Raw genomic sequence first — 27,349 nt, forward strand, 5'->3', positions numbered from 1 at the left:
GGCTCCACAGCCACTGTAATCCTCCATAAAGAAAGCAACAAAATCCCAATAAAGAAAGGCGTCAGGCAGGGAGATACAATCTCTCCAATGCTATTCACAGCGTGTTTACAGGAGGTATTCAGAGACCTCGATTGGGAAGAATTGGGGATAAGAGTTAATGAAGAATACCTTAGTAACTTGCGATTCGCTGATGATATTGCCTTGCTTAGTAACTCAGGGGACTAATTGCAATGCATGCTCACTGCCCTGGAGAGGCAAAGCAGAAGGGTGGGTCTAAAAATTAATCTGCAGAAAACTAAAGTAATGTTTAACAGCCTCGGAAGAGAACAGCAGTTTACGATAGGTGGACCAGGCACTGGATAGGCACTGGAGGTGGACCAGGCTATGATGATGATGATGACTTCATGCATATATGGTTAACATTAAATACAGAAAAAGCAGCATTTATAGTCAAAGGCTAGTTATTGATTGCACTTAAAACACATGGAATGCAGAGACAGCAATTTAAGACCACTCAGACTAAATGTTACACAAGTAAATAGAGAAATGCAAAATCTCGTGAATATGTCTACATAACATGTGACTTATACCAGCATGAAGATTGTACTTCTCAATTCACTGTGAGATGTAGCGCTTGAGAGGTATGGCTTATAAAGGGGTAAAAAAGGCACATAGAAAAATTTATTTAGACAGTTTTGTTGCAAGCAAGTTGTATGCCCAGCTGATACAAAGACAAATTGTTTTGCTGTTTATACTATAAAGTTTATACTATACACTACACAGGGTTCTCCCCAGAAAATTTTGAGAGGCAGACATTTGAGGACCGAGGACCGGGGGAGAGGAAGGGGGAGGCACAGGCACATACTGAATGATGACAACACAGCAGACGTTCAAGCGCAAGCACAACACAACAATGCAAGAGTCTTTATCTCTGCATTCCAGACATACTACACTTTAATCCTCCAATTCTTCAGCTTGGCCCAGTTTTCCGCTACCATATCATACGGGTAGCTGTTGGTGTCAGGCCCTTCACATGCAGTACGAATGAAGTACGTAGTCCAATGACTTCTCTTTGAGGCAATTTCTCAGTTGTGTCTTAATAAGTTTCATAGCTGAGAAGTCCCTCTCACAGTCAACTCCGAGTCCCACATGCCAGCCTCGCCTGTTTGTGGGACATTCAACGGCGCCACACTATGGTGAAAAACTATGTTTTGAAAGCGTAAATGAGTTAGACATGTCGGCGCTGTACTAGTGCGAATATTGCAGAGAAAAATGCAGCTTCATAAAAACATAAACAACCATGAAATCAATGAAAAGAAACAAGCCGTGACCACACTGTAAATAGGTGCCCACAATGACAACGATGATAGAAGAACTCGCTTAGTAAGCGGGGGCAGCATAATCTATATCGGCAGGCCGAAGGTCATGTCTTGGGTTATGGATTGCTATTCTGGGTACTTTTTAAAATATGCCACATTGTTGAAAACTCAAGGTTGCCTCATCTGATTGGTTGAGAGCAGGCTCTCGGGCTGCTCTCAGCCAATCAATTACGCAACCTTGAGATTTCAACAAGTGTCCAGAATAGCACCACCACCATACCACTACAGTGTTCTAGAGGCTTAGTATTGTGATTGTCCGCAATTACTGCCAGCTTCCCAGCCTGTGTTTTTCACTCGTGGGTGTGTGCAGCTGCTTTCCGCCAGCGTTCATGCTTGCCTGTAATAGTGCATTTGTGAAAGCCAGCCTCCTCGCGCTCGTAGGTTCCACTGCATAGGCATAGAAAGTTGTCCCCGAGTTCAAAAAACTTGAAGCCCGAGAGGTGGGTGGTCGGCCGGAGTGGTAAGCAGCAAAACTGCTGCTCACCATGGGGAGAACCCTGACACTACAGCTGCCTCTAGATGGGCGGGTGGATTAAGTACAGGCACTTCATTATGAAAGGAGACAAATAATTGGTATTCAGGCAATGATTGCAGCAATCACAAGCAAATAGGTTTGAGCTATATTTCAAAAAGATAACAGGAGTGAGCATTGGGGTACTACTCCTTGATCATAGTTGCCCTCTTTCTGTCCTCACATTTTGTGCTGTTGTAATTGTGAAATTAACACCAGCTTGCATAGTTTAGCTTTCTCTTTATACTTAGTTTGCTGAGTAGCTTGCGTGTGGGCACTATGGTATCTTTCTTAGCCTGGAGCAAGAAAAAGAAAAGGACAAAGCAGTTTTCAATGCAAAATAAGGTTTTCCTTTCTTCATTAATCTCCTGGGTACACAGTGTATGTGTCTATGTGTGCAGACAGCACTGCACTACGCGTGCCAGCTGCGACAGGCCTTAGTCGTGGGCCTGTTGTGTGAGGCCGGGGTCCACCGGGACATGCGGGACAAAAATGGTGCCACAGCCATGCACCTGGCTGCAGAGCGGGGAGACCATCCATGTGTTGAGCAGCTGCTGGCACCCCCGTGCCCTGGCTCCGTCAATGCCCAAGATGTCAAAGGTACCTGGCCTTGTGTGCTCTCCGCTTGGCTTGCGACAAATCCTTCTAATGAAAACGTGACAGCCGACCATAGTTGCTACACATGCTTAGACAAGTGCTCCAAAAATTATGAAAAAACACACTAAAGCATACACAGACCCGGGACATCAAGCACAAAATATTGATTGTTTATTTTTCAACAAAGCTATGATTACAGTAGAAGCTCGTTGATACGTTCCCATTGCACACGTTTTTCCGGCACCAATGTTCGCAATAGAGAACATAAAATATGACCCAATATAGTTACGCTCACTTTTTTACCTGTTCATACGTTCCCGGAAAACACGACCACCCATGTAAACGAAAAAATATGTGAGGGACGCGTGATCGAGCACAGTATTAGCTGCCCGCCGCGTCAGGTTCACCACAAAACTCGCCCGTCCGTCTCGTGAAAACGCCGGTGCGTGCTCAGTTTCTCATTTTGGTACCAGCACATCTTCTCTCGGGTCGTCGCACGCGACATTCACAGCTGTCACCGCCGCTCCTATTGTAATAAGTATCTTTACCTATCTGTTTCATAGCGCGTGGTGCCTCCGGAAGCGTAAAGCACGGTTTTAATAGGCAATAACTGAAACACGCCATCGTTCCTTGCTGCAGGCTGGGATCGTATACGTTTTCTGGCCGCTAAATCCCATGTGAACAAGAAAAGGCACGAGGCGCACGCATTATCGAGAACAGTATATAGCCTCCCGTCTCACATGAAAATGACTGCACGCACAGTTTCTTATTCCGGTACCAGCAAATTTCCGCCCGGGTGGTCGCAAGCCGCATTCACAGCTGTTCCCACAAAACCTGTTACGATAAGCGTCTTCACCTCTTTTTTACAGCGCATGGTGCGTAGTGCGTACTGCACGCTTTTAGTAGGCAGTAATCCAAATACGGCAGCTTTCCCTGCTGCAGGTAGTGCGATGTGGGCATCACATTTCGCTTCAGTGGCATTCGGTGTCGCCCACCAGCTCGATTTCATATTGGTTTCCTTCGCCCTCTTAAAACACTATGCAATAAGAAAGCAACAAAACGTGTCTCGGGCCGCCAGAGCACGACCAGCTTGACTCATGTCAGCTTCTCGTGCTGCAACACTCCACACAACGCTTCACATTACGTAGATGTCAACGATAGTTGAGTCTGTCAAACTTTTTAGTTACTTTGGACCGTATGTTCTCCCAGTTAGTACTTTTTTTCTTGATTTTTTCCAAAACATATGACCGAAGTTTTATTGTATATACCGTGCTGACATTGCATGCGCAATGACCTGTTGTGGAGCCATGCCGACACCAATGATTGCCGCTGGTTAAGCTAATGTCTTTTTTTTTTTTTTTTTTTTTTTTTTGCTCAGAGTTATGGCAGACATGGTGATACCTGTGCCATGAACAACAGCCTTAATAGCATGGGCTTTGATGAATTCCCTTATTCTTTATTTGCTGCTTGTGTGTGCGATCTCTGTTCTTTGCAAAATTAGTATCCACTTGCATCAAGTTTAAGTTTGCGTTTGGTTTCCTGTTTTCCCCCTCCCCCTTATTTGTGTGCATGTGTGTGTGTGTTGAACTTGAACACAAATTAAAGTAACACAAATTTAAGTAAGAACACAAATTTGAACACAAATTTAAGTAAGAGATTCTTGGGATAGGAAACTTCACTGTGTAATGCTGCCATGTGGCAGACAGTTTTGGTTGGCTGTTAGCCTCTCTTTCTCTGTATGTGTGTGAGCACCTGTATGAGTGTGTGTGTCCACTCATTTGCAATTGAGTGGGGTGGCAGCGGCACTGTGTGTGATTTCTTGGATATAAATTTAAATACACTCCTGTTAAGTCACTTAGTAGTTGCTCAGGGAGTGTGCATGAGCGCTCATTTGCAATTGAACAGGATGGCAGCGGCACAGATGTGTGACTACACAAAGGAAATGTTCAGAGGTTGAAGCTCGTATGGGTGTGAGCTCGCACGATAGTGTGATTAAATAAATTTAAGCTAATGCCGAACAAAGTCATCTTATGGGTTCAATATCAAATCTTGAGTTACCAAAAGTGTTCATATAAAGTGAAATAAGCACCACCGTGAAATCAAGATGTAGTCTGTTCAACAAAAATGAAATGTACATTTTTGATGTACATTTTTGATGATGAGTAACGGGAATCTTAAATATGGGCATTTTGCTTCATTACATTGCATTTGTTGTCTCTTTCCTGGATCTGTGCTAGGACGCACACCACTTCATCTGGCAGTTCTTTGCCATGGAGGAAAACTGCGCAATGAAAGCAGCAGAGGCCAGCAGCCAGCATATGAGAGAATTGACTGCCACACGGTGGTCAAGCTGCTGGCCACCACAACCAATGCCCAGCTGGGCTTGCAGGACCGTGTTGGAGAGACTGCCTTGCACTATGCTGCCCAGCACCACAAGGTTGACCTTGTACAGGTATACACCTCAGGTTGACATTACAGTGCCTATGTGGATACAGTAGGAGGAGTTTTCTTGAGTATCCAGCTCTGTTGGAAACATGGTGTGCAGAGTGTTGTGTTCCATAGGAGATGGTGGCATGCCAACATGTTGGACAACTCGCATGACATCAGAATGCAGCTTTCTCTAAACTCTTTGATGATGCTGGGACATATTTGTTCGAATTCACAGAGCAACTTCACAGCAATGCACTGGGGAAACATTGCAACCATGATTGGACTTTTTCGTATGGCTCTTTCTGGAATTCATTAGATAGAATGGATGGATAAATTTCTTACTTTCTTTTCCACAATGTTTTATATCTACAGCATTTTTTGAGCCACCACAACCATAATTGAAGTCTCTGTTGAGTTTGTGGAGGTCTCACCTGTGCTGTTGGGACAAAGGAACGACAACACAGTAGTGCAAACAATCACAAGGGCATTTATTGCACCTTTCATACACTAATGCCCACTAGCCGAATTCCTGTCCACAGAACATGCTGATGGATGCGCAACAAATCAAGGAAGTCCGACTCACTATGACTTGACAGCGAGCAAATATATTCGCCCCATGCTGGGCGAATATATTTGCTCCTGGATGTTTCTGTGTACAGTCGCACGAATGCTGGTGCATTCGAATGAACGCGTTCATCCATTCCAGTGTAGGGCTTGCGAGACGGTCTCGCAGAAGCATGCATTGGCACACGTGCAAAACATATCCGTGCCACTTGCCGACCCCGAGCCAAAGAGAAAGAGCCTACTTCCCGTCGCACCCAACCAACTCCGCTGCCAGGCAGCATCAGCAGCACAACACTCGCGCCATCGCTCGTAATGTGCTGCGACCAGACAGACCGCTGGCGGTACTAAGCTACGCAAAGAAGCCGGATCACAGGAGACTCTAGACATGTGGAGAAAACAGCAGATCAGGGCACATGTGAGAGTCGCACATCCCCACAAGTTAAATTTCTTTCTTGCACTAGGGCAAAAATACAAAAAAAGCCCAAGTCCATTTTCCCCCATATACGTTCATTGAAAATACTCGAATTCATTACAATCCTCATCATTAGCTCAGTGGCTATAACATTGCACTACTGGGCACAAGGCCGTGGCACGGTGGCCGCAGTCCAATGGGGGCATGTAATGAGTGAGTGGAAAGTGTCTGCTGAAGACTGTTGAAAAGTGCAGTGGGAAAACACTGTGGAACAGCGATAGCTCCAAATACCCTTGAGTGGCCGAACAATAAGGAAGATGTTGGCAGGCAGTGGCACGAGCTGTCGGACGAGGGAGAAGGAACATCACTCAATCAGGGGGCGGCACGAAATCAGCGGGACAAGGAACCAGGAGAGAGAAGGAGAACAGAATGGAAACCGGGGGAAAGGAGATCGCTCGGGAATGGGGCTCGAAGATCGCTGGTGTTAAGGTCGGTGTCATTGGAGTCCAGAGCCGCACCCGAGAACCTCGACAGAACCAGGACGACCCTCGCTAGACAGATCCGCCAAGCATAGGGCTCAGATGTTCCGACTGGACCTGCTGCTGTCAGTGCTGATCCTGGTCCTAATCCTGAGCAGCCGTGCGGAAAGCGGAGGTTGCCTGGAGGCGACCAGAGGCCTGGGGTGGCACTGGTGAGAGGCACCTGGGAAGAACTGCGAGTCAAGGAACCAGCACGGACACTGCTCAGCTGTAGCAGTTGCACTTGGATGGCCTTGGACTCCAATAGCCTTGGCCTTAAACTTGGGCCTTGGAATCGGTCATCCGGGGTTGGCTCTGCCGTGCGTCCCCGTGCCTAGTTTGCCATTGCCCGCCACGCCGCTACCAATGTCAACGCATTACCACCAAAGTAAATAAAATTTCCAATGCTTGAGTTTTTTATTCCTGTTTTTTCCCCTCTTGTTTTGGACTGTGGGTGGTTTAAACTCATTGCGTGGACTAACGCTGCCTGCTGTACTTTTGCTATTTTGTACTTTTTGTATGCTCCTTGTTCTTTTTTTTTTTCTTTTTGGAATGAATATTAAAGGGACACTAAAGCGAAACAATAAATCAGTTTAGACTAATGAAGCATTGTTTGAGAACCCTGCAGGCAGTTATTTCAAAAAAACAGTTTGATTATTAGACGAGAAAATGACGGTCCAAGTATCAGCATTTGAATTTCGCGCCGAAACCCCAGCGCTGGTACGTCAGCGTGACGTCAGGGATTCCAAAGTATCTTTTCGCATTTGGGCCACGTTGGCTGAATAAATGTTCCCGAAACTTGCCATGTTATAATATTTGGTTCCTGTAGAACACAATGTAGTCAATCTGTACCGCTATGTATAATTACAGTCGACTCCCGTTAATACGAAGTTTACGGGGACCGCAAAAAACTTCAACTTCAAACGAACTTTCAATTAAGCACAAAACACAAAAAACAGCACTTTATTTGTGGCGAAATCGAGTATTTTCTCTAAGAAAAATAGTCGGTCATCTTGCTTTGCTTCTTCTTGCCGAATCGCGCTGCTGAAAGCAAGTTCTGCAGGCTGTAGATGTGGCGGAACGCTTCTTCCGCGTTACCTTCAGCGGCAAAGAAGCGCTCCGCAAGAGCAAGGCCCGCAGCTACATCGGCAGCCTTAGGTTGCGGCTCGCCTTCAACGTCATCGTCGCTTTCCTGGGTCGCTTCCTGGGGCCGAATAATCTCTACAATTTCGCTATCCGTCAGCGCACCGCACGTTTCGACCGCCTTGTCTACGGTGACGTAATCTTCAAAATTGACGTCCCCGAGAGCATCACCAAAATCAGTGCCGTCAAGCTCGCTTGTTGACGCTTTCTCCGCTGAAATTTCAGAGGCATCCTCCGAAGAAGCTGCCACAAAACCGCAAGCCCTGAAGCAGTTTGCGATTGTTTCTTGCTTCACACGATCCCATGCTCGCGCCAACATGTGGATGGCACTAAGCAGGCTCACCTCGTACTTTGTGGAGCTATCCATACACAAAATCATGCGCTCGAGGAGGTGCGCCTGTACAGGACTTTAACATTCTTGATGATGCCTTGGTCCATTGGCTGCAAAACAGCCGTTGTGTTTGCAGGCAAAAATGCGAGGCGTATTGCACTCAAGGCTGGCACATTCACGTGAGCACTGCAGTCATCAACAAGGAACAACACCTTGCGGTTCGAAGCAGCAAACTTGCGGTCCAATTTGCTTATCCAGCTCTTGAAGATTTCGGCCGTCATCCACGCTTTTTTGTTTCGCCTCATAGTCCACAGGCAGCGTCTTCACGCCTTTAAAACATCTCGGCTTCGCGGCTTTCCCGATCACAAGTAACCGACATCGTTCCGTGCCAGTCATGTTTGCCGCGATCAGCACCGACACTCTCTCCTTGCTGCGTTTGCCCCCAGCACAGTCGTCGTCCTTGAATGTCAGGGTCTTCTCTGGTAGAAGCCGATAGAAGAGTGCAGTCTCATCTGCATTAAAGATGTCTTCCGGTCTGTATTCGGCGAGATATTCACGCAGCTTTTCGTCCTTCCACGTGGCGCATGTTTCCTGGTTAACGGACGCCTTTTCACCACACACGCTCTTGAAAATCAGGTCATGGCGATCTTTAAAGCGCGTCAGCCATCCATCTGACGAAACGAAGTCATCTATCCCCAACATTGCTGCAAGCGTTCGGGCTTTCATCGCAACGATGTCTCCGCTGAGAGGAAGTTTGTTGCTCCTGGCCTCCCTAATCCAAACCAGCAGAGCCTTCTCCAACTCTGGGTAAGCGCCGGTGCGCATTCGCTTCCGAGAAGTCTTGAACTTGTCGTTCTCAAATGCACCCATTATTGTGCGCTTGTTCTTGATGTAGTTAGAGAGCGTGTTCGGCTTGATCCGGTACTTGCGCGCTGTGTCTTGTTTGGCGGCACCTCCCTTCTCAACTTCCTTCAAAACCTCGACTTTCGTTGCCAGGTCGAGCGTGCGATAAGAGCCACGGTTTGCCATGGCTATAAACTGCGTGACTAGGTACAGTCAATTCCGAATCACTCGTGGAACAACCTAGCCTACGAGCTTTCCACACAAAGGTGCTCGACAACACACGCCTCGACATACGCTGTGCACGCTGCAAGACTAATCTCGCACAATCTCGCCACTGCCAGTATGCAGCGCTGCGTGCACCTATGGCACCCGCGTGGCCTCCGCGATCAGCTCCGGCCACGCGCGGCAGCCGCGTGTGGCCTCCGGCGGGAGCCGCTTCGCCTCCCGCCGGAGTTGAGCGCGGAGGCCATGGCAGCTGTAGCAATGAATAATCGCGCCGCTCCAAGAAGGATGGCGTTGCGGGCTGCTGCGGTGGCGATGACACCAACGCGGAGCACGGAACTGTTGCAACACTTGAAAAATTGCACATTCTACCAAAGAATGACGGTCACCTCGAGGATCCCGGCTGAAAATTAACTTCCAATTAAACAATATTACTGGATGAGGACTTCGAATTATCGAGCGATTTCTTCTATAGGATTACATGCAAAACTGACGGGACCAGCACTTCACTTCTAATTAACCGAAAATTCCAATTAAGCGGCTTCGAATTATCGGGAGTCAACTGTAGTAGGTCCTAGAAGATGCCATCAAAATTCGAGACGTCACAGCCCCCAGGTGCGGGAACTTAAGTAGGCATCGCCACCCGTACTTCGTTCTTGCGCTTTTTCTGGCTTACCAAACGCCTTATCGTTGTAAGAGTGGTGTTTTTGGTGTTGTAGAACGGTAATTTACTGATGCAGACCAAATCATTTTTCACTTTAGTGTCCCTTTAAGTTTTGTTTTTGGAAAAAAATTATTTCGTCTTTCCTGGGGTGAGGCTCTGCCTCACTTGAATAACTCGTACTCGAGGAACCTGTCATCACAGGGCAAAAGGAAAAAATGTGTTGGGTGCAAGTTAGAGAAACCGAAGTGGTCTAAATTAATGCCGAACCCTCCATTATGGCATCCTTCAAAACCAACTGGCACTTTCGTGACATTAAACTCCAGAATAAAATTTTTATGTATTTGTTACAGCTGTGTGCCTTTCTGATTTTGGTGACATTAGGCATCTGTCAATTTGCCATACCCACTTTTACCAACACTGATTGTCGATTTATTAGCCTCAACAACATATCACAGGGTTGTGTATAAGAGATTCATTGCCTTTTCAAAAGCATCTCTTTTCCGGTAACTTTTTTTATACTAATTGGCAGTCCTGACAGATGATGCTAGTACAAATGGTGCTTAATAAACTAAAACAGCGTGCGAAGGATGCATATGTTGATTGTATGATATACTACTAGCAACACAGGCTGATTCTGATCAACTTGCAGAAATTATAAGGAGGCAGAAGCAGGTAATGAGGATATGTGTGCCCTGCTTGACAAAAATGGCGTATACAGTAAAAGCTTGTTAATTCAAATTCTGCAGGGATGCTACAGAAATTCGAATTATACAAAATTCGAACTAATGAAAATCAGAAAAAAAAAATCGCTCGGTTAAGGCGCATGTATTGTCTGACGTGGCTTGAGCATGTGCGCACACGCACTATGTCACGTTGGCGGGAACAACAACGTCTATACTTTGAAGCACTGGCTCAGCCAACGCGGTCCGACGTGACCGATGTCGAGATGGCTCTTGCTCCATCCGCGAGTTTGTCGCGGTGACTGGCACGGAGTAAAAGGATTGACGCAGTTTCGCCCGAAAAGCAAAGCATCGATTGTGATAGCAAATTAGTAGATAGCTATACGAAGTAAGGATAGTAGTTTTATCGGCCATATAAACTTGTAAACATTCGCTTACTAACTAAATTAACAAGTACGGTGTTACGCATGCAGGTAAACATGAACACATCTCGCTCTATGACCGCGCAAACTCAACGAAAAACGCTGAAGTGAGGAATCGCAGCAGTACCAGCGAGCGAGTTGACTTTCATACAGCTCTCGCTTCAACGCAAACGAAACATAGAAAGCACATTGCATAAAAAGCTACCAGCACTACATGCACTCTGCAAACATTGCAGATCGCATTCAAGATATTAAGCCCACATGGCCGTACCATAAGCAGCAGCGGCGGGAGAAGGTCCCCCCGCCCACTCTCCTTTCGCCTCACCCCTGTGCGTCAGGAGGGCGTGCGTCCGCCCCGCCTTCCTCACTCGCGCATGCTGGATTGAGCCGCCTAAGCCAGCTCACCCTCGCACACTTTTGCTCGCACGTACAGCATACGGCACACGGCGACGATTTTATCATCCTTGAGCTTTGTACGGAACCTCACTGGAGAGAAGTGACCTGTAACCGAGGCGTTGGCTATGCCTGGCTAGGTGCCAATGCGTCTCTCTCCAGTCGGGTCTAAAGAACGAGCCGCAGATGGAAAAAGTAAATTGAAAGAGTGTAGGTTAGGGCATGTTTCGGTAGCGCTGTGTCCGCGTCTTGCCACTGTCCTGCGTCCCTTTTTGTGCGCTAAAATACCTCAGAAAAAGTAAAGGTGCGTAGCTGGCGCGGCGACACCAACATCGCCAATGTGCTCCTGCGCCCTGGCACTCTCTCCATTCATGATGGCGCACAATTCACGATGGATTTCGGATTATCGATGACGATGCGGATTTCAGTGTCAATTAGCAGAATGTGTTACATGTTGCTTTCAATACATCATCTTGAATTTCCATCTCCCACCTTCCCCTTGTTTTCCCATGACAGAATAAAGTAATTGGAGAGCTTTAGCTTGTCCCTAAACATATTACAGTTCACAAAATAGCACCGGGTTACTGGAGGCTGTTACATATTCGGCGGCTAGATGCCGAGGGTGGCAGTACGACCGGCCTAGGGAACAGATGACCCACTCAGCGCCAGGAAAATGATCGCCTTTATTCCTTCAGTGACGTGCTTTTTGTGCACTAAGTAGCCAATCAGAGGGTGGCAAAATAAAATAAAAGATATTGCGGCAAGCGAGGCAATCTTATCTGCAGGCCCCAACTTAAAATGTGACCAGCACCGCAAATGTTACAGCTCGGCCAGAGCTACCCATTTTGGAAGGCGTTCAAGAGGATGACACTTCTTGAACAACTGGAGGTGGGAACAGGTAGCCAATGATGGAAACAAGATTGTCCAAGCACAGCACTGACAAGTTTTGCACGATCACATTTTCCTTGTGCTTGCAATAGGTGAAGACGCCGAGGTGCATGGTGGCACAGGCGGGCAAGTTGAGCTAGACATCGCAGAAAGGGTGAAGAAAGCACTGTGTGTCTTCAGGCTCGAACAACAAGCCCATGGTGAGGGGCTGGGATGCCCAGGAGGAGGTGACGCTGATAATTAGCACTACTCACCGAGTGCCAAAAGGCTGCCGAGCACGTAGCGACAGGGAGCCGGCCGCAGACCTTTGGCGCGTGGTTCATCCCGTCAGCCGACATGACAGGATCTGAAGGGACCTTAGTGAACGAGTGGAAAAAACACAGTAAATACGTCAGAAGCAACTTCGCGCCCAAGCTTAGGAAAGCCCGGCAGTTGAATTAACTGGGAGCAGAACACATGAAAACAACACAAGAATCAAAAAGGCCTGCATCAACTTGCATGCAAACAAGCGAAAAAAAAAAAATCTAGGGAATGCAGCTAAGGCAGTCAGCATTTGCATGGCGTTTGCCTTTCTTGTGCAGCACTAGGAAATCAAACTGTTGAAGTGCTAGACTCCGCCTCATCAAGCGACCATTTTTGTTTGACATTCGATTCAACCGCACTAAGTGGGAGTGATCGATGTTAAAAACAAAGGAAGAGCCTTTCAGATAACATGACAGCTTTTCAAGAGCTCGCACCAAGCAAGCTTCGAGCCCACAAAACACATCTTCAGCAAGACTGAAAAAATGCGACAAGTGCACTCGTGGGAAGACAATGTTAATCATTTAATATATCTTTTATTTGGTCTTTGTGGAATTTTGCAGTGGGTATTTGCACCTCCTGGAAAGACTGTCTATCACCTGTTTTACTTGGAATTATTAAGGCGATTAAGAAAGAATGTGCAAAATTGTAGAATGCAGGTGTCTGGTTTCTCCATCACGACAGCACCGCAGCTCCAACTGGTTTGGCTATGACGTGGTAATTAGCTTCTCAGGGATGGGCCAATGTATCTTATTCATCAGACCAAGCTTCCTGTGATTCTTTTATTTCTTTTTAAAGAAAATTCAATAAATGAAGCAGATTTATTACTTCGCAGAGGGCACTCAACAGTATTAAGGGGGGACGCGGGTCTTGAAATCGCGAAAAATGGTCAAAAATGGCAATTTTCAAAAATTGCGTTTTTGAAGTCTTTAATGTCCCAACTATGTCTCTACAAAATATTATGGCTCAATTCCTACTCGAAGTATAAAAAAAAGGCAATTTAGAAACGTCGGTGAGCCGAAATTGAACGCCAAGCGCGAATGTTTGCCTCATTTTCAAGCTGCCGTAGCTCCGCGCGACGCGAACCGATCGGCGCCATCTTGGTCTCGTTTGAAAGCTGGTTTCCCGCTCTCCATTCTGGCGCCCCTCGGCACGCTGTAGACTCTCGTGCAGCGGAGCGATCGGCACCCGTTCTCAAGCGGGAAATCGTCGCGAGACAGCCGCTGATTGGGTGAAACGGGCGCCTCCTCGAGGGCAGCCCTCTGATTGGCCGTGACGCATGCTTCGCCTGCCGCGGGCCGCGTTGTTCGACTCCTTCGCGTCGTCTGCTCTCGCCTGCACGCACGTCATTTTTCGCGCTCCTCTTTCTTTCCTAGTATTTAACGTTCTGCCTTTCTCTTTATCGTTCTTGTAGATATTTTGGCTATTGAGTCGCTTCTTTTAACCACAAATTTCTTGCTTTTGCGTGCCTGGTGTCTTTGTTCCGCGTGTCACGATGGCGCGAGACGCGCGCTTGAAAGCAAGCACGCGAAAAGCAGTCAGCAAAAAGACACGCGCATGCAATAAGATGAGCGCTACATCGTCGACAACTACAGCTTCGGTGATGCCGCAAGCTGCTGTGCCCTTGGTGGATGCGGCCGGACTGAGCTCGCCAACAACAGCTTCGCCGGAGGACGCGGCTGAACAAACCCCATCGACGCTAGCTTCGCCGGTGGACGCGGCTGGACAGTGCCGATCGGTGTCAACTTCGGTGTTACCGCAAGTCTCTGCAGTGCCGGTGGATGCGCCTGGACTAAGCCCGTCGAAAATACCAACTTTTGAGACGCTGCAAGTCGCTGCGGATTCCGTGTCGTCGGAAGCGGCCGAGCCGGCTGACCGAAGCCTAACGTCGACTTCGGCGTTTCCGCACGCCGCTTCGGTGCCGACGGACGCGGCTGAACCGAGCTCGCGTGCTCAACGCTTCGACATGGTGTTTTTCACGGAGGCGAAGTGCGCGGGGCGCGAAAAAATACGCAGACAACATTAAAACTTCATTGGCAAAGAATTCCGCGACTTTCCGCAAGTTCGAGCTAATGAACGTCGGCACAGGAAGTGAAGACGACGATCGCGGCACAGAGTACATCATCATTGATCTCTGTGTGCTAAAGAAGCTATTTGCGTCCTCAAGCTGCAGCAAATGTGGGATGGCCACTCTCCAACTCGCAAAGTGCAGTGAGAGAGAGCAGTGAGAGAACCAGCAGAGCTGTTGCAGCACAGCTTGGTTACAGTCCTGGGAGCTACCTCATTCGTAGGAGCCTTGAAAAAGATAAACAGAGGCTCTGCAGGTCTGATAAAAGTCACACCAATGCTGAAAAGATGAAGAAGAGGATGGCCAAGAAGCACATGCCTGACAGAACCCAGCACTACTGCCCAGGACTTTTGTGAATGTGTGGCAGATTCTAAGAAAATAGCAAGTGACTTTCTGAGCTTTTTTTTTGTCAAGTGCCAATGCAATACAGAAGTTTTCACAATCTTTACATGAACAGATTTCTGTGAGTTTGGTGTTATTGTGTTCAGTAATGACTGGGCTGCATGCTAAAGCATTAAATTTTTCCATGTGATAGGTAAACAAAAGTGGTAGAGTCAGCAAAACTTTGAATGCAATTTTCTCAGCTTTGCTTTTTCGATCAAATGCCTTTGCCTTACAGAACTTTTCATAATGTTTGCATCAACTGATTTTATTGAATTACGTATCATTTTTTTCAGTAAGACCTCAGCTACATCCTAAAGCTTTCCATTTTTCATTAAACCCAATAGACTAGCAATTAAGTCAGATGTAAGCTAATTACTCCCACATTGTTTTTTTCTTCCTACTTTGTTATTCATTCATGACCTATATGACGACTTTTTAAAAATTTCTTTAGCTTTAGGATGTGCAGTGGGCCCTTGAAAATGACAGCTATTCTTTAAAACTAGTTTTTTTAATTAAGAAATTATCATAATGGCCCGTAAGAAAAGACCTATGTGGGATAAATTATTTTGCAATATCTTCATTTCTAGATGAGATATATAAAATCTGAATATATATTTGGAATCAGCATTCAAAGATATATCTGCATGCCAATTTTCAGAAAGATATGTTAAGAAATAAAAAAAAAGTTTTCAAGACCCTCATCCCCCCTTAAGCTTGAGGAGATCCAGGGTTGCTTTGAACAGTTGGAGAAAAGGTTGGACAAGTGTGTTGACTCCATTAGAGATTACCGTATTTGCACGATTCTAATGTGTACCTTTTTTCAATAAAAAGTGTGTTCAAATTTGCATGTGCATTACAGTCTTAACTAATTCTACTCAAAATCAAAAAATAAACTGATTCTTACTAAAACAAAATGCTCCATGCATTGTAGCTAGCCACACTGCCATCAAACGAACATTGTTTTGCTTGCTTTGCGGCCGTCATTTTGGAGTTTGCTGTTTTGTTGTTCCATCTAACGCATTTCTAATGCATTAGATGGAACTGAAGACTTTATGTAGCCGGTAGACAGTGATAAGGAGGTGTCGTCAGTTTCCGATAGCGACTAGCTGCTAAGATTCACCTGTGTGCGTGTTTGTGTGCCTTTGTATGTCCCATAAAATTGTTTCAACACGGTACGCATCGACTAAGCTTTCGTTACTTGATGTGCACGGTAGAATCGGCAGCAAGTTATTCTTTTTTATACATTTGGATTGTAATATAACTGCACATTACGATCGGGGGCACGGTAGAATCATGCAAATATGGTGTTTCAAAGGGCACTAAGCACTTCTTGTATTAGCTAATCCTTCTTTTTAGAGTGCAGCTCTTGGGCGCCGCTTCCTGCGGTGAGCGTCAGCATCCCTTGTAACCGAGCGAACAAGCACAGTTAAAGGTGAAAGAGCAAACGTGGAGCGCAGCGGGGAATGAAAGACACTGATAGCAAGGAGGAAAGTGGAGAAAGAGGGTATGGCAAAAGCGGGAGAAAAGTGTAGTGCTGTGCAAGAAGGGCTCTGCGGTGACAGTGCCGACAAGATGGTGCCGGAGTGTGGCACGTCACGCATATGGAAACAAAGCACTGCCTGAGTGTCTGTGATGGCTGCTGTGAATCTTGCCCACGCGTCGACCACACACTGCCTCTCGCGATCTCCTGATTAGCTGGGCAGTCATGCCACACTTAGCTCCATTTGCAACACACTACACGAGACAGATTGTCCGCGCCAGCCAATATAGCTGTATCGTAATCGTCGGTGATTCCTCTTTTTCTTCTTTCTCTCTCTCTATTTTTTCATTTTTTTTTTTACAGTCCTGTTTTTTGGGGGGCACATGTACAATTTTAATATTGGCTACTGAGATTATGAGGAACAAAAATTTATTTCTTAACCATCGCTGATAGAAACACGTTGAACATCCGGTCAAACATTGCAGTGCCATCATTAAAATGGTCGTATATACCAATACAGTTGACTTCCATTAATTTGACTCCACTTAATTGGATCCCGACCGAAGGTCTTGGCCGGCACCCATGCATTACTATGGGCCCAAGCTTTCATTATTTTGATTGAGAAATTGGCCTTGTCTGATAATTCGAACGTGACCAGTCAGCATGCATGCCCCTGACACCTATGGTGACCCAAATAGCAACCCTTTCAGGGGAAGCGTCTGTCCCAGCAAAGCTTAGAAGGCAGTGGCACACGTCATCTCCTCTTGAAAACACCGATTTTCAGCCTGGCCTAAGAAGATGTTGAAGGAATAACGAAGCTCACATTGTATGATCATGGTATTTACCCGATTCTGATGCATGCCGTTTCTTTCTTTTTCCAAAAAATTAGGGCTGAGAATGGACTGTGCAGTGCACTCGGATACGAAACAAAACTGCCTTTGTGGTGTTTGTATGTTTTACCACATAACACGAATATATTGCTGCAAAGTTCATTATAATGAAGTGGCTGCCATTGCACAATACATTAAACGCTCGCCCATTCTTCGTGCTAAAAAATTGGAAGTGCATTGGATTTCTACTTCGTTTAGGGCTTCTGGTGCTGTTTCTATGTTAGTTTTCTACTTTGGGCAAATAGAAAGCTTGATTCGGGGGTGAGTTAGAATTGGACAATTACTGCCAAATGAAGCGGCAAGTGTTTTGCCATTTTTTCTGCATCTTGTTTAATTCGACCTGCCGAATAATTACTAGATGAATTTCATCTGTCCTCTCAGGGTGGAAATAACCAAATTCAGTTGTAGATTGCAGACTAAAATAAAACGGAGCCACATTGCTTAAACAGAGAGTTCAATTTACTTGCAGCTGAATGTCTGGGGCTTTTTTCCTTGCCACAGCCGGAAAGAACTAGTAAAAGGAAGTCACGTGCGTGGATGTGTCTACTGTCACTGAAAGAGAAATATCTCTTCTCTTCTTATTACGGAAATATGGGCTTCCTTTATGTTTTAGGCAAATTGTGACTATTTTTTGAAAAAGAACAAAAAGAACCTGTTGGCATGTCATCTGCAGCTTCTGTTGCTGAATGCGGACAACCCCCGCCACCTGGTTGCCATTGCCAATAACGCGGGTGACACAGCACTGCACATGGCTTGCCGTTCCTCCAGCCGAGAGCAGGACAAGCTGGTGCGCCTGCTGATGCACCACGGGGCACCCCTGGGTGCACGTAACAAGGAAGGAATGTGCCCAGTTGACCTGCTGCCCCCCGACCAACAGTCGGAGGTATGCACAGTTGACAAACCTCTACTCACAATACTACACCAAGTAAAGCTTTGCAGATACAGTCTACGCTCGTTACAACGTACCCGCGTACAACATACTTGCGGGTATAACGGACTATATTTAAGCCTTAGTTTGTTCTACCTATTTTAATAATGCAATGAAGTTCACTTTTAACGGACCGTGCTACAACGAACTATCAGCTGCAGCAAATGAAATTAGCAGAATTATTTTTTAATACTGGCCATATAAAACATACTTTTGCCATGTCGACACGGGCTGACAACCGACTTGTGAGGCTCAGCCGACAGTCACGGCTCAATATCGTGTGCGCGAGGGAGGAAGGTAGGGCAGACATGCGCCATCTTCTTTCGTGTGCGAGTCACGGGGGGTGGGGTTGAGCGGTGAGGTGAGAGAGGGGGGGATTTTTCTCCAGCAGCTGCCCCTTACGGTACGGCCGCTGTATCTTGAAAGCGATCTGTGACGCGGACAGAGTGCGGGCCTGCGAGGACGCCGTATCTTGAAAGCAATCTGCTATGTGGATAAAGTGCACCCAGTATGGGTAGCTTCGTATGCACTGTGCTTTCAACGTTTAGTTCGCATTGAAGTGAGATAGCACGAAAGTCAATTCACTTGCTGCTGCTGCCGCGCTTATCTTGCTTAATTAGCTTAATTTGCTATTGCAATCGATGCTTTGCCTTTCAAGCAAAAGTGCAACCTTTTTGTTTGTTTTTTACTGTGGACATTCGTCACTCACTCTTTGCAATGAAGTTGGTAGACATTGCAACGAAAGTTTCAGAAGTGAGGCATATTGGATATTACGGACTGTGGATAAAACGGACGTTTTTTGTCGGATTATCAGGGTCCGTTGTAATGAGAGTCGACTGTATTTAGGTGAAACGCAAGCATGTAATCCATTAAAACTGCAAATAAATGATGTGGAAATCTGCAATTTAGAGAAAGTTTCATGAAAGGGAATATTTTCAACCACCCAACAGTAGTACAAAGCTGCGAAGGAATCTCATGTCGGTTTTCATAAAGAAAGCTTCAGAGCTGGAGAAAAATTTGTGCTTGTCCATGTATCGAACCATAGATTGTCTTTTTGGGGCAGTCGCTCTACCATCTGAGATGACCAGGAGGCTAGTAGGTTGTAGAGCGAAGTTGAATTATCGTATTTACTTGCGTAAGGGCTGGACTCCCACCTCGGAGTGCGAAAATTTGGGACACATTCATACCAACATTCCACAAGCTGCTACTAGATGGCACTACAATATTTACTCGCATAATGATCACACTTCTTTGTCAGAAAAATTGACGCAAAATCAGGGGTGCGATAATTACGCGGGTTAAATTTCCCACGAAAAGAAATAAAAGAATGTTTCGTCCCGCATTTGCTGCAGGACACCAAAACAAGAATGGCAGCCAGCGGAGCAAGCCAAATGCGATTTTTTTTTCTTCTCGTGAGTACATTACATGCATTGAAACAGTTTCTTCCGTATCAATAATGAATAATATTGTTAATATCAGCAAGTTTGCGGCAATAACATAGCCATGTCCATTTTGAGGGGACAGAAACAGATGGGCGCGCTTAGCTGCCAGTGACATAGAAACACATGGCCGGCATGCTGCGGAAACTGCGGCATCTGTCTTCACTACTATCCTAATACAGCATGTTTCCGCTAAGGGTGGGTGAATACCTTAGCTGTGTTACAAGCGTCGGCATATGAATAGGGTACACCTTTAACGTATCAGTGTAAACGTGGCTACTATCGTTGCCGCTCGCGATTTGTTTCGTGCCCATGAGTGCAGATGAGAAGAATCGAAATGCGCCTTTTTTGTTGTTTTTGACCACAACCATTATAAAGCCTACACATAATCAAGGCAAGTTTGATTGCAGCTTTTTTTTTGCTCATGGAAGTGCGGAAAGTGATGAAAGTAATGAAATGAGGCATCTAGTACTTAAGAATGTTTGGTGTGTGCAGACCGCTTGGTTTGTCTTGAAGAGTCGTTCACGTAGCATTCGACAGATGGTAAGCGCGATCATTATTAGCTAGACTTGGCACACGACATATCGCTGCGGCAAGTTCAGGGTGCGATCATTACACGGAAAATTAAAAATATTGAATTTTGACGACAAAATTTACAGGTGTAATCATTACGCGAGTGCAATCATTATGCAAGTAAATACGGTAGTTTGGCTAATGATAACATTATCACCGTCACCGCACCCCATATGGAAACACTAAAAGTCGAGCTAAATTGCAACATTGGTCATCGATGAAGCACTGCCGGTCAGGCCTAGCCGGCAGGTGGAGTGGGTGGGTGGCAAGTCGTTTTGGGAGGTTCACCCTTAAAATGTTTGTACAAGCAGACCACATCGATAATTGGTTGTGGTATCACATGCACAGGCTGGACTGATGGCTACAAGCCTGAAGTGAAGTTTGGGTCCATAACCAATCAGTTGGAAACTACTGTGACAACCTACTAAGTTCGTCTGTGCACTTACTGGGCTGCAGAATGGCGTAAGCTTGCTTGTTGCCATAGAGCCATATAAAGTTCCAGACTGATCTTGCACAGCATAGCTTAACTGACACAAAGTCAAGGCCACATGCACAGTATCTGCACTTCACGATGACCCGGGATGCACCCTAGGCCTTGGCCATCACAAAACTTTAGATTAATTTTATGTTAATGGCGCACAACACTGAGCAAAAGTCTGTAAATGAATTTTCCATTGTGCTGGTGGTCTAAAAAACAGCAGAATTGATTTTTACCTCCACAATTCACTTAAATGTCGGCCCAATTATTCGTACATTTCAGCGGTATTGTCTGTGTACAAAAGTTGGTTTGGAACTGTAAATGTGCTCATAGTCTGCCGCTAGTGACAGTCTTTTCCTGCATAGCAGTCGGACTACAGTTCAGTGCTTCAACGAGTAGCCATGAGCCTCCTTTGTGTAATGCCCACACCCTGTAAAAAATCAAAGAGAAGAAATTACGGGCCTTACATGAGTAAATACAGTAATCAGCAACTCTAATTCAAGGCTTTCCTTTAAAACTCTGTGCTACTGTTGGATGGAGGATAGGTTTTTCTTTCATTATCTTGGACAATTTATCTGATATTGCATGCCTAAGTGAGCCCGGTATAAATGCTTGTACCAATTAAACAACTAGCTTGCTTGCACTCAAATTTCACACACAGGTGTCATTTCCTGGAGGCTGTTGTTTAATTAAAATGCTTGGATGCAGTACTTGCCTTTTTTGCCCAGAATAATTTTCAACATGGTGTGAATTGTGTGTATTATTTGTGAGTACAGTTGACTTCCGTTAATTCAACCCTTACGGTACCAATGAGATTGGTAGAATTATCTGGTAGTTCAAATTAAACAAGATACAAAAAACAGAGTGGGCCCAAACACACTGCTGATTCATTCAGCAGTATTTGCCCGATTCTAACACATCCCCAAATAAAACGCGCCCATTTTCTATGTCTTAAAAGTAAAAAAAAAACAATTTAGAAATGATGTAAAAGCACCTAAACAAAAAAGAATTCTAATGCGTACCTGATTATTTAGCAAGAAATATTGTTGCACAACGGAAACCCTCCTAAAAAAAAAAAGAAAATTATATATCCTCAATTATGTGTAGCCACACATGTGCAGGTCATAAATACCAGGTTCTCTAGCCGAGTGCCATCCATGCGGTATAACCGAGCTCAGATTGGTCCACCTTGACTGATCAAATAGGGCACCACTGTAGGTTAAATGAGGCGTACAACTCCTGCGGGACCCGCCGTGGTTGCTCAGTGGTTATGGTGTTAGACTGCTGAGCACGAGGTCGCGGGATCGGACCCCGGCCACGGCGGCCGCATTTCGATGGGGGCGAAATGCGAAAACACCCGTGTACTTAGAATTAGGTGCACGTTAAAGAACCCCAGGTGGTCGAAATTTTCGGAGTCCTCCACTACGGCGTGCATAATCAGAAAGTGGTTTTTGTCACGCAAAACACCATAATTCAATTTTTAATTTAACTCCTGCGGGGACGGTAGAGTATCCGTCTCCAGTGCAAGAGGACCGTGATTCAAATCCCGGTGCCGCGCAATTCTCCACCGGAAAATACAAAAAAAAAAACCGTGTGTTGAGAAAATTGCACAGACAGGCCTGGAGTGCGGCCTGATCCCGGTGACCAGAACCGGTAACGCACTCTCTCACCAGAGCAGGATTGGCCACCCTGGTGCAGTACTTGGCCACAACCTCCTATATGAATACAACAATCAAACCCCGGCCCTCAGTCCCCAGCAGCCACGAAGCAACTGACCACGGCGGCGGTCAGATCTGTGACGCTGCAGAGGGTGCTAAGAATACCTGGCTCCGGACAGGCCGCCATTGGAATCTGAACCTGGCAACGTTTAACGTTAGAACGCTATCTAGTGAGGCGAATCTAACAGTGTTATTGGAGGAATTAGAGGGTAGTAAATGGGATATAATAGGGCTCAGTGAGGTTAGGAGGACAAAAGAAGCATATACAGTGCTAAAAAGCGGGCATGTACTGTGTTACCGGGGCTTAGCGAAGAGACGAGAACTAGGAGTCGGATTCCTGATTAATAAGGAAATAGCTGGTAACATACAGGAATTCTATAGCATTAACGAGAGGGTGGCAGGTCTTGTTGTGAAACTTAATAAGAGGTACAAATTGAAGGTGGTACAAGTCTATGCCCCTACATGCAGTCATGATGACCAGGAAGTCGAAAGCTTTTATGAAGACGTGGAATCGGCGATGGGTAAAGTCAAAACAAAATACACTATACTGATGGGCGACTTCAATGCCAGGGTAGGCAAGAAGCAGGCTGGAGACAAGTCAGTGGGGGAATATGGCATAGGCTCTAGGAATAGCAGAGGAGAATTATTAGTAGAGTTTGCAGAACAGAATAATATGCGGATAATGAACACCTTTTTCCGCAAGCGGATTAGTCGAAAGTGGACGTGGAGGAGCCCGAATGGTGAGACTAGAAATGAAATCGACTTCATACTCTGCGCGAACCCTGGCATCATACAAGATGTAGACGTGCTCGGCAAGGTACGCTGCAGTGACCATAGGATGGTAAGAACTCGAATTAGCCTAGACTTGAGGAGGGAACGGAAGAAACTGGTACACAAGAAGCCAATCAATGAGTTAGCGGTAAGAGGGAAACTAGAGGAATTCCGGGTCAAGCTACAGAACAGGTATTCGGCTTTAACTCAGGAAGAGGACCTTAGTGTTGAAGCAATGAACGACTATCTCATGGGCACCATTAAGGAGTGCGCAATAGAAGTCGGTGGTAACTCCGTTAGACAGGAAACCAGTAAGCTATAGCAGGAGACGAAAGATCTGATCAAGAAACGCCAATGTATGAAAGCCTCTAACCCTACAGCTAGAATAGAACTGGCAGAACTTTCTAAGTTAATCAACAAGCGTAAGACAGCGGACATCAGGAACTATAATATGGATAGAATTGAACAGGCTCTCAGGAACGGAGGAAGCCTAAAAACAGTGAAGAAGAAACTAGGAATAGGCAAGAATCAGATGTGTGCGTTAAGAGACAAAGCCGGCAATATCGTTACTAATATGGATGAGATAGTTCAAGTGGCTGAGGAGTTCTATAGAGATTTATACAGTACCAGTGGCACCCACGACGATAGTGGAAGAGAGAATAGCCTAGAGGAATTCGAAATCCCACAGGTAACGCCAGAAGAAGTAAAGAAAGCCTTAGGAGCTATGCAAAGGGGGAAGGCAGCTGGGGAGGATCAGGTAACAGCAGATTTGTTGAAGGATGGTGGTCAGATTGTTCTAGAGAAACTGGCCACCCTGTATACGCAATGCCTCATAACCTCGAGCGTACCGGAATCTTGGAAGAACGCTAACATAATCCTAATCCATAAGAAAGGGGACGCCAAAGACTTGAAAAATTATAGACCGATCAGCTTACTGTCCGTTGCCTACAAAGTATTTACTAAGGTAATCGCAAATAGAATCAGGAACACCTTAGACTTCTGTCAACCAAAGGACCAGGCAGGATTCCGTAAAGGCTACTCAACAATAGACCATATTCACACTATCAATCAAGTGATAGAGAAATGTGCAGAATATAACCAACCCTTATATATAGCTTTCATTGATTACGAGGAAGCGTTTGATTCAGTTGAAACCTCAGCAGTCATGGAGGCATTACGGAATCAGGGTGTAGATGAGCCATATGTAAAGATACTGGAAGATATCTATAGCGGCTCCACAGCCACCGTAGTCCTCCACAAAGAAAGCAACAAAATCCCTATAAAGAAAGGCGTCAGACAGGGAGATACGATATCTCCAATGCTATTCACAGCATGTTTACAGGAGGTACTCAGAGGCCTGGAGTGGGAAGAATTAGGGATAAAAGTTGATGGAGAATACCTTAGCAACTTGCGATTCGCTGATGATATTGCCTTGCTTAGTAACTCAGGAGACCAATTGCAATGCATGCTCACTGACCTGGAGAGGCAAAGCAGAAGGGTGGGTCTGAAAATTAATCTGCAGAAAACTAAAGTATTGTTTAACAGGCTCGGAAGAGAACAGCAGTTTACGATAGGTAGCGAAGCACTGGAAGGGGTAAGGGAATACATCTACTTAGGGCAGGTAGTGACCACGGATCCGGATCATGAGACTGAAATAACCAGAAGAATAAGAATGGGCTGGGGTGCGTTTGGCAGGCATTCTCAAATCATGAACAGCAGGTTGCCACTATCCCTCAAAAGGAAAGTGTATAACAGCTGTGTGTTACCAGTACTCACATATGGGGCAGAAACCTGGAGGCTTACGAAAAGGGTTCTGCTGAAATTGAGGACGACGCAACGAGCTATGGAAAGAAGAATGATGGGTGTGACGTTAAGGGATAAGAAAAGAGCAGATTGGGTGAGGCAACAAACGCGGGTAAACGACATCTTAGTTGAAATCAAGAAAAAGAAATGGGCATGGGCCGGACATGTAATGAGGAGGGATGATAACCGATGGTCACTAAGGGTTACGGACTGGATTCCAAGGGAAGGGATGCGTAGCAGGGGGCGGCAGAAAGTTAGGTGGGCGGATGACATTAAGACGTTTGCAGGGACAACATGGCCACAATTAGTACATGACCGGGGTAGTGGAGAAGTATGGGAGAGGCCTTTGCCCTGCAGTGGGCGTAACTAGGCTGATGATGATGATGATCGTTGCACAATTGCAGCCGGTTTCCTAAAGTCAGCTTCGCCACACGTTTTTTCTTAAGTGAGCTTCACCGTGATACGTGCTTGTTATGCGGTAAAGCATACAAACTTTGCAAAGGTGGTTTTAGTGTCCTTGTTCAGTTGCACTGCGCAGGCAACGTTAAGGCCAATCTTCTTTTTAGGAAAAGAAAGGTACATGTTAGAATCGGGTAAATACCATAATCAGACATTGTGAGCTATGGCTATTGGTGGGAAATCTTCCTAGGGCAGGCCAAAAATGAGTGTTTTCAATGAGCAATGACGTGCGTTTAACACATTCACTGCCCCCTAAACTTTGCTGAGACGGGCGCTGCCACTAAAGGGGTTGCTGTTAGACTCATCATAGGGGCCAGGCACATGCTTGCTGACTAGTCAAGTGCAAATTATCTCGCAAAGGTTAATTTTAGGATCGAAATAATGAAACATTGAGTTTATAGAAATACATGGGCGCTGGCCAGGACCTTCGGCTGGGATGAAATTAATTGAAAAATCTAATTAACCGGAGTCAAATGAACAGAAGAAAAATGAACAGAATTAAAGAACTACTTTATTTTTCGAACGTAAGACCCATATTAGAGTATGCCTGTATGGCCTGGGACCCGCAAACCAAAACTCTGTCTAATATGCTCGAGCATGTACAAAACCGCGCAGCCCGTTTTGTCTGCAATAACTATGACTTTACTTCTAGTATTACAGCACTTAAGGATAGCTTGGGCTGGGAATTATTAAGCACACGCAGAAAAAACATGAGGTTGGAAATGCTTTTTAAAATTTATTTCGGCCTGGTTAAAATAGATAGAGAAACTTACCTTTTACCTCCTCATTTCTTATCTCACAGAAGTGACCACTATTTAAAAATAAGAGAACTCATTTGTAGAACAAACGTCTTCAAGCATTCATTTTTTCCACACACAATATCACAGTGGAATCAGCTACCGCAGGAAATTGCTGATTGTCACACTGAAGCATCGTTCAGAGAATTTCTGCTGAGCATTTAGTGGCGTGAATTTTTATATTGTGTTATTTTTTTTTTTTTGGTTGACCAGTTCTGTATTTTGTCGAGCTTATGTACACTGTACATTCCCCCCTGCAATAATGCCTTCGGGCGCTGCAGGTACTTGAAATAAATAAATAAAATAAATAAATGAACAGAAGCCAAATGTACAGTGGTGACAGCAGCCGGAGGGATGTGGGGGGGGGGGGTTCTTACATGGAAATAGGTGTTGCAGTGTCTTCTTTGGCAGCAACAACATCAATGATACCAGCGATGTACTACGCTCATCTTGGACTGCAAGTGTACCAGCACTGTACTACGCTTGTCTTGCACTGCAGGTGCATTCAGGGAGTAAACGGCAGTGACTGCACACTGTAGAAGATGTGAGCGCTGCACATCCATGTCAACACAGCCATAAACCATAGTGTTGAAAAGAAAGGTGCTTCTAGTGGCACTCGCAGGCTCCATGTTTGTGAGGGAGCCAAGTTCTGTGTATACAATGTGCCTAGACTAGGAGGAAAGATGCCTTAACAAGCCGAAATTCAGGGAAAAAGAAAGAAACATTGTAAAGGCAATTGAATGTACCTTTCACAATGTATCAAATAGCCCGTCAGAAAGCCGCCATCTTGAGTGGCACATTAGTGTAGTGGTACCATCTCTGGTTCCTAAATGAAAAGTGTTGGTTCAATTCTCGATGTCTATGTTCTACAGTTGCGTGCAATATGCGCTGCAAGACAGTGCTCATAGTTGAAGGGGCCCCAAGACTGCTCACTGGCACCAGCATATGAGACTTTAGAGAGCTGAACACTATTCCAATTACTTATATTTCCGAAATCAATTTGTTGTATGTCGGCGCCGCTGTGTAGTCATGGGGCGCTTTCGACCTCGGGTACCGTTTTACCGCTCATACTGCATGTGACTGTAATTTTCTTTTGTAGTTTTATTTTTAATTCTAGAGTAGAGGAAACGTTATATATAGCCCATTTCACCAAATTCACAAGTCAGTGGCAGCCAAAGGCTAGCTGTGGCAGCACTTGCTTCTTGTGCTGACGGCTACGAAGAGTCTTTCTTTATAGGAAGATTTTCCTTTCTATGAACAAAAT

General features: G+C 45.6%; 1 protein-coding gene across 6 annotated transcripts in view; it reads left to right on the plus strand.

The window, feature by feature from the left end:
• Positions 1 to 27,349, plus strand: part of LOC142582248 (NF-kappa-B inhibitor delta-like) — a 61,344-nt gene that overhangs the window by 15,616 nt on the left and 18,379 nt on the right. For 3 of the 6 annotated variants that reach the window (XM_075691713.1, XM_075691716.1, XM_075691717.1), the window contains exons 4-7: positions 2,292 to 2,490; positions 4,725 to 4,939; positions 17,793 to 18,002; positions 19,400 to 19,459. In XM_075691713.1, the coding sequence (XP_075547828.1) occupies positions 2,292 to 2,490; positions 4,725 to 4,939; positions 17,793 to 18,002; positions 19,400 to 19,459 (684 nt within the window). The remainder of the gene's footprint in view (positions 1 to 2,291; positions 2,491 to 4,724; positions 4,940 to 17,792; positions 18,003 to 19,399; positions 19,460 to 27,349) is intronic. The other 3 variants (XM_075691714.1, XM_075691719.1, XM_075691718.1) reach the window with 1 other exon arrangement.

The sequence above is a fragment of the Dermacentor variabilis genome, chromosome 5 (assembly GCF_050947875.1).
Source record: "Dermacentor variabilis isolate Ectoservices chromosome 5, ASM5094787v1, whole genome shotgun sequence".
Taxonomy (NCBI): domain Eukaryota; kingdom Metazoa; phylum Arthropoda; class Arachnida; order Ixodida; family Ixodidae; genus Dermacentor; species Dermacentor variabilis.